This window comes from Plodia interpunctella, chromosome 21, assembly GCF_027563975.2.
Source record: "Plodia interpunctella isolate USDA-ARS_2022_Savannah chromosome 21, ilPloInte3.2, whole genome shotgun sequence".
NCBI lineage: Eukaryota > Metazoa > Arthropoda > Insecta > Lepidoptera > Pyralidae > Plodia > Plodia interpunctella.
The window spans coordinates 7,967,255-7,975,614 of record NC_071314.1 but is presented as its reverse complement, the minus strand read 5'-3'; the positions used below and the strand labels follow the sequence as shown (position 1 = coordinate 7,975,614).

At 37.9% G+C, this 8,360-nt stretch overlaps 1 protein-coding gene across 1 annotated transcript; it reads right to left on the bottom strand.

The window, feature by feature from the left end:
* Positions 1 to 510: 510 nt before the first annotated feature.
* On the bottom strand, positions 511 to 8,153 carry LOC128679009 (carboxypeptidase B-like). The gene is made up of 8 exons (XM_053760940.1): positions 8,015 to 8,153; positions 6,363 to 6,572; positions 4,735 to 4,828; positions 4,165 to 4,266; positions 3,843 to 4,058; positions 3,220 to 3,513; positions 2,777 to 2,908; positions 511 to 2,373 (listed from the first exon to the last, which is right to left on the bottom strand). Exons 1-8 carry the CDS (start codon positions 8,089 to 8,091, stop codon positions 2,215 to 2,217), a joined length of 1,284 nt encoding a protein of 427 aa, XP_053616915.1. The 5' UTR covers positions 8,092 to 8,153; the 3' UTR covers positions 511 to 2,214.
* Positions 8,154 to 8,360: the final 207 nt, after the last annotated feature.

The window sequence follows — 8,360 nt, the reverse complement described above, 5'->3', positions numbered from 1 at the left end:
TAACAAGGCCTCCGTGGCAAGGGTAACCCTAAAAACGATTGCCAGTGTAATTTTAATCCGGCGGGCCGTAACGGGATTAATCTTTTTGCGTGACGCCGTCTCGACTGGACCCGGCTCAATCTCTGTCGAGAGTGTACGGCGATCCTACTTCACAAACATTCGGACACTATGCGGTAACAAGCGGACAGCGGAGAATGCGTACATTTATTTCTTTATCATTTTTAGGTTACGATGTCGAAGAGACAGAGACTTAACTGAATCTATGTTGAAAGTACAATTATCATTAAAATAACTACGCCTGGAGCCTTGTCATAAGAAAGGCCATTTAGCTTAGAAGTATATCTTCATTTGAGAACATTTTGTTCTTCCAGCTTTGTGTGTATTTCTATGTGCACCCAAGAACTTCCTAACATATAACTATTAATTTCATAAGTAGAAGCGCCTATTGGCCCACTTAATAATTTTAAAGCCACTTAATATAATTCGGCTAAGGTAAAGAAAACAATACCATTGATAAAAGTATAATGTATTCGTTATATTTATACACAAGTTGTAAATATACACTTCTTTTAGCATTATTATTAAATATTATATCATCGGCGCGAGCGCATGTACTAAATATAACTTTCGCCCCCTGCAATCGGCCCACACTACGCTGATATGGTTATTTTCTGTTCATGTCAGTGAGACTGCAAAAATTTGCGACACGTTCAGCTCGATAGTAGACTAAGTGTGAGTTGCACCGTTAACTTTGACATTGATTTTAACATGCGCGTTTTTCTGCGCACGTTATAATGATACATATAAACTAAAAACGCTTGCTGCCGCACTGAGCGCTCGTCCGGGCGTAATCCGCTGACTCTTGTAATAAAGTGTCGGGTTCTAATCCCGGCTCGGCCCAGACAAAACGTTTTAGACGCGCATACATTTAGGACACCTGAATGTCTAGGCGTTCTTGTACCTCTTTAACCTACCTTGGAAAAAGAAGGTAATGGGAATAAAATATGATAGGTGTACTATGACATGTCCTAGTTTCGAATGCTACGCGTGCTATATGAGAGTATACCAATCAGTAAAAAGTTCATAGTTTAAATTTTAACATAAAATACCAGTTTCCCAGGTTGTAATTAATATAAATAAACAACATCATTATTCGATGTACGCCCTAGCCTCATTAATTACCTAATACCGAAATGCCGAAACGGTCCATTCGACGCAGTTAATTTGCTAGCCATTAAATTGATCGATGCGCTGGTTCTAACTAATATTGTTGATTAATATATTCAAGGCACGAGAATTATGCGTGGAAGGAAACATACACGTGCAACAAACGCAGATCCAGCCCGTCAAAAAGATGGTGAGCACAGTGAAACAATCATTAGACCAAATAGAGATTGCGAGGTGGTGCTATATAGTGCATTATTTATGACATACGTAATCAATCATGATTTTGGATATACCCAGTACATGACATGACAAACTTTATGTTCGTTTGTGTAGACTACGTACTTATCTCATATGGAGAATGGAGGCTTTCGTGATGTGAAAGTTCACATCACGAAAGCCTCCATTCTAGAACTCGGTAAACACAAAAGTTTAAAAACAAATAGTTAATTATTTCGTCAACGGCTTAATACAACAGTTAAGTTATATGTCGCTTAAAAATGTGATTATAACACAAGAAAAATGAAGTAATTTTTAACACAACATAAATTTAATAAAAGTTCTTGCTAAATTCTGTAACACGATGATGTCCAGTGCATGACAACCTTCACTCGTCGGATCAGACTAATGAATGTTCTTATATAGGTCAGGGAATATGTAGATAAAATATATATATTTAGGATCATTATGATAATTTATAGAATGCAGATGGATCATTATACGAAGATTTAAATATCAAAGTTTGTTGGAAAGTACATTTTAGTAAGTTGTGTAATTTTATTTTCGTCGTATTTTTGAAAATATTATCATTACCACAGTAATTTTATCACTGGTATTCCTATTAATATAAGGGCCTTCGAATAGTGATCAAAACAAAATATTATCAACTATCTGGTTTCATAGAATTATAAAAAGAGCCAAAATGTCACTTCAGGAAAAACTGTTCAGTTCACTGCGTACTTTCACTTTTAGAGGTCTTTATTTAAACAGAAATAAAGAGGCTGAACACGCTATACATTCCCATATTATTCAGGTCCCTCTCAAACAAGACTAGACTCTAGCTTGGTAGTAGGATCGAGCGAGACGGGCAGAGGCTGCGATGCCTTCCCAGGTCTCCGAGTTGATCTGATTGATGTACTCCGGAGGCACCTCGAACTGCACACCGTAGCCGGGGAGCTCCAGCGTGTACGACAGCGGAATGCCGATTGACTGAAAGATATATTTTTTATCAATATGTAATCAAGAGTTACCAGAATGCTGTCTCTCTCATCCTCGCGTATTCCCGATGCATTTTGGCTGGCTAATATTGGAAAACTTCTATATCTAAACGTCTATATGTAAAAAAATACTGTAAACAAAAAATTCGAAGATTCGAAGAATTAATATTTTCAAAATTAGATAAAAAGCATATGTGACTTTAACAAAACCATTTAATAAAATGAGATCCATAATTCTTTCATGGTTAATCGTATACTCTGACGTATTGCCGTACGATAGGTCACACCGCAATTTAAACCCTAATAGCTCGGATATAGGCATTTACTTGGTTCTTCCTTTAGTTGCATAACGTCGCAGTGTAGACTCAAATCGAATGGTTGATTATCAATCTCACCTGAGCGTAGTCCTGGGCGCTGCCAGAAGTGGGATATAGCAGAATAGCGCTGTTACCGACTCTGTAGAAGAGGGCTATCGGCAGCTTGCGTGCGTCTATTGCTGCTCCCATTGCCGCTCCAACGTGGAATAGCTGCGCAAGAGTTTGTACAGTGAGGTTGTATATGTATGTGCATTCTTCTCTAGTAATGTGGAAATGTTTCTTAAGAATACAAAAACAAATACAAATAGAATTATAAATAGAGGCTGGCAAGCAAACTAAGATTATCAGTTTAAAAAAAATAAAAGCAGACAATTGAAACCAATGACAAAATTTTACTGTCTAAAACCTAACAACCAATAATTAAATAAAAATTTGAGAAGCTAATTAATATAGTATTAAGTAATAAGAATGTAATATTACATGATATAATATAAATGAAATCTGCAAAGTATAAGACCAACCTGCACACCATTATCCGGAATACTGGCATTGCCGAATCCATACAACACCCAATTCCCGTGGCTATGAATGTTTAAATATATCTGGATCCTCTCTAGATGTTCCAACATGATGTCCCGGACGTATCTCGTCTCCGGTTCGGAGAACGCTTCGGTCCCCGGGTAGGTCTGATCGCAATGGTTGGAGGAGACACCGACGGTGTTGAAAGCTACGTCGAAGTTTCTGTTGGCGTCCACTCCGTAGCAGGTTGCGTTGACGTCGGGTCTGTACGAACGAGTTCTGCGCCAGAGACGCTCCTGGAAGAAATGTATTTTCATTGATTATCTTTTTCTACTATACGAGCCCATTAATTACTGAAACTAGGCCGTCAGCTCCTTAATTAAAATAATATAGTCTTCCTGGATGTTGTGTATTCGTTAATGTGAAGAGACGTGGTCGAAACATGATCCTAAAGACTGGAGTACCATCTATTTGTCAGAAGTTTGTTGATTTCAATATCATAAACTGAATGCCTGTAATATTTGTATTAAAGATAAAAGCAAATCAAATACAAACGAAGCGGTTTACAAATTTCGTGGATGAGTAAAACTTAAAATGGAGATGAAGATACCGGAAAAAATCTTACATTAGTGTGAGTGTACTCGTAGCCGTCAGGGTTGACGATGGGCAGTATGATCCAGTCGACGTCGTTCAGCAGATCCCAGTCCTGCGCGCGCAGGTCCTCCACCAGCCGGTGGATGCTGTACAGCGCCACGGGCGTGGTCACCCACTCGCGCGCGTGGATCGTCGCGTCCAGGAAGTAGATGGGTTTCGAGGCATCCGTGAAGTTTGTCGTCGATATCTACAACGGATTGTGTACAGTATAATATACGTGCCTATAAATAGTGAAGTAGCTTAGACAGGTACAGGTAATGCATGATAAGGCGATGTCTGGAGTAAAAGCAAACCTTCAAATATTTGATATCCCGTCCCTCCCAACTCGGCCCGGCGTTAACCAACGTGACCAAGTCAGGGTACTGCAACGCTATACGCTCCAAATATTCGTCAACCTGAAAATGATCAATAAAAATATTATTGATAGCTTTGTTATGAGACGACGATCAGTTCTGACGAGGAGAGAAAGTTGTAGGTCTTCTTGAGATAGACTTCTCAAGATAGAAAAATCAGTAAATAGACGAATGTTCAAAGCGAAGATATTAGAAATAGTATAGGATCTAGAAAGTTCATAATCTAATTGTACTATTTGATGACGACATGAGGAACTCATTAAGTAAAATGTGAAAAAAAACTACCTTCTCAATTTTAATATGAATTTGGTAAACTTTTTAAAATCTAATTCCACGAAACACAGCTAATCTAATACTATCCCTATTTACAGTAATATAAATATGAAAATAGTTTGTCCTTATGCCATGTATGAAATGCAGCATTGGCTTGAGGTGATTTTGGTGTCAATATAGTTGGAGGACTGCAGAGTGATATTTTGTAAAATATACTTATAATAAGTAAAGACATACGTCGTTATATCGTGGGAAGTCATCGAACGGTGCCAGTCTGGAGCTTCTGCTGCTCCGCCACGCTGCCAGCCGAGCATCGTACTCTTCAAGCATCCTGCCGTTGCATGTACATATTAATTTCGGATATTGCGGCATGTGGCTCCGCCCTAGAATAGGACCACTCTAAATCCTCCCGGTGGATGTCGTAGGAAGCGACTAAGGGTCACAAAGCCTTAACAGCTGATAGGCAACGATAGTATTCCCTTCAAGGGTTGACGTCAGGACGGCCGGAGAGAGCATATAGATATTAATTTTATTGGAGCGTTGGTGATCAAGTGTTTACCTGTAAACCAATAAGATCTCAGGTTCGAATCCTACTCCTGCACGATCATTTTTATCGACCGTGAAGATCGCTTGGTACAGATTTCTGTTGACCTCGTGAATTTTTTAAACTTGTTTTCTTAGCTCAAATTCCATTTTAAACAACAAATTGAACAAACAAAATAAAAAGATTATCAAAATATGTTATTCTTGCGTACTCTAAACTTTCCGTCTACATAATGCATTAGTAGAATTTCCTAAAATCCAGGTCTAAGTTTCCACTTGGAGCGCTGCCAGATATAAAATATTCAATGAAAAATTCATTGCCCATAGACAATATATCTAAATAAGTCTACTTAATTTATCGTACTCATTGATATCTAACATTAATTAAATTTTTTCACTATCAGATGCAGTACCTAAGAAAGATAAATTAGAATTTCCACAATCTAAGTCTATATTATTTTTTTACAATCTCTTTTTGTCATTTCAATCGCATAGATATTTTTCCATTTATATCTAAGCTTATTTTATTTTCTCAACAAATCGTTACAAATTAACTTTGAATGACTTCACAGTTATACTTTATGCTTACACGCAAAATTTCTGACAAAATTAATATGACAGCTACAATGAATAATTTCGTCACGCTATTATTGTAAAAAAAACTACTTTAATAGCAATATATTTATATCTCTTTTCATCAGGCAATAAATAATTTATTAAAGACAATCAAAAAGTTACAAAAACTTTAAATACTTGTGTTATCTGTTTGATATACATATCAAATTCAAATTCAAATTCAAATTCAAATCATTTATTCAGAAATTAGACCTTCACAGGCACTTTTTCTCGTCAATCTTTAAATTTATAGTTATTTCTCACAAGCTAGAAACTACTGGCATTTCGGAACGACCACTGCTGAGAAGAAATGCCGAAAGAAACTCATTTGAACAGTGTTGGTCCCTATCATGCCAGATCGGCTTACCATTATTGTTTCTTACAAAAAAAATTTTTTTTCTTTTCTTTCTAATAATATATAAAATATATAAAATATATCAAAGACCGCGTCTCCCAACATTTGGCTGGCAAATTTAAATCTCAATAAACGCAAGATCGACAAAGAAGCCATAATCTGATGGAAGTTCACCCGTGTGGGTGATAAGGCTGAGAAGAAGAAGAGCTCACTTAGCTCAGCTCAAAGCAAAATCGCCAAATCAAATGAGGGAGAGAGAAATTGATGGGACGGGCCTATGGCCTTTGTAATTCGTCATCGACATTGAAAATCCATCATCTTTTCAAATATGTTAGTAAACATCAATGCTCACTTAGCAACATCAGCGCGGTGCGTGGTGTGGGGCACGTCGTGGTCGTCCAGGGTACGCAGCAGCCGGCGCCGGTGCTGCGGCGCGACCATGACGACGGCGGCGCGATCGGGCGCGCCGTGCTGCCACACGTCCAGCGACAGTGACTCCTCCAACGAGTGCAGCAGCGCGCTGTGTTCCGCCGTCTGCACCGACACGTGGTGCACTGAATACCTGACATTATATCATAGCATGTTATTAATACTTTTCTTGTATAGTTCGCTCAAATCTAGTGGCAGCAGCAAACGGCTTTTTCTGAGCAACGTCGAGCTGAGCTGTAACCAATTTGCTTTTTGTGGCACACGTCTATCGTCAAAATCTTTTAATACGCGATATCTTAGGCAAAGGAGAATGAAAGGTGGAAACCTAGTCCAGGCAGATGTTGATGATTGAAGTGGTCGAGATGATCAGGCAAAATCACGAGAAATGGACACATTAAACTAGTTGATCATTATTATCAGATAATCAAACGTCTGATTGGGTGTACAAGGTGTTCATATGTATACAGTTCAAACGTACGAGTAGTTATAACTCACAATCAATTTCCAAGAATATCATGCATACATTAATGCCTACCTGTGTTTATTATTTATGCACCGTTGAGCGAAGTGTTTTAAGAATTAAACTCTGTTTCTTTGGAAAACCTACGCCAAAGAATTCCTGTTGTAATCCGTCACAATTTAAGTAACATAAAATTTTTGGAAACATGACAACCGTAATAAGTAAGTTATGTCTGCCTGTAGAAAGGGACCACGTTGAGACAATCAAATCACTGCTTATTTCCACAAAAAGACCCTCGCAGTGGCTCCGCACCTCGAAATTTACATAAGCTCCCTCTTACTGCTGCTATTTCGACACTCAAAATGAAGAATTTACAACTTCCAAAACTACCATTTCAAATTCTATGCTTTGCTTTGTCACTACATAATCCAATCACTTTGATTTCTACCCATATACTTACATATATTATTTCGAAAAAAGGTGCAATAGACAATTGCGTGTCCCTAACTTCATATACTGTGCATAGTAGAATCCATACCATACCAATCGTTCCATATCCACACTATTTTGTATATAGATTTTGATGAAATTTGGCACAGAGATAGATGAAACCTTCGGGAGTAACATAAGTTTTTTTTTTATTATGTTTTACCGGCGGCCGGGGTGGGCTACTAGTATTTATAATCAAAGTCTACCGCTCTACCCAAACCGCACTACGCTTATTGTCTACACAACATACAGTCATTTGTACTTTACAGACATACATGACATCACAGATAATGTTGTATTAGCGGCGTCGTATTGGTTCTAACAAATTTAATCGAGTTTTGCTAAAATGTCTTGAAATTTGTTGTATGACTACCATACAATTGATTGAGTAATAATTTAAATATTTCTTTTAATCAGTTTTTTTTTTATATAGCGTCGTTGTTTTAGCGGCAAGAGAGACACATCGTCTGTTAAGATTTCAACTCTCTAACCATTACGGCTCATAACATACACACTTGGCATACAAACAGACAGACAGATAGACTGACAGACGGAAGGACAGCGGAGTCTTAGTAATAGGGTTCCGTTTTACCCATTGGATACATTAAAAATGATGGAGCTATTACCCGGAATAAATGTCATGTCGTCCAGCGAAGGCGGCCCCGAGGCAAGCAGCCACCGCAACTAACACTAAACACACCATATCGACGTCAAATTTCGAGACAGAATGATTAACACTATCTCAATTACAACAAAAGCGTGCAATGCTTATTTTATAATAGGATTAATTATCGCAGTGTCATTTTATGTTGTGAAATAGTTTGTGTTTTGTTTTTATTAACCTACTGTGAAAAAGCGTGTCGAATAAGACATGTAATGCAATTTTATGTGTGGTTGGTACGGCATATCAGTCTCCTCCACTTCTCCTTGTCTGATGTTACTTACTTCCTTTTTAGCCATGTCCTGCCTGAC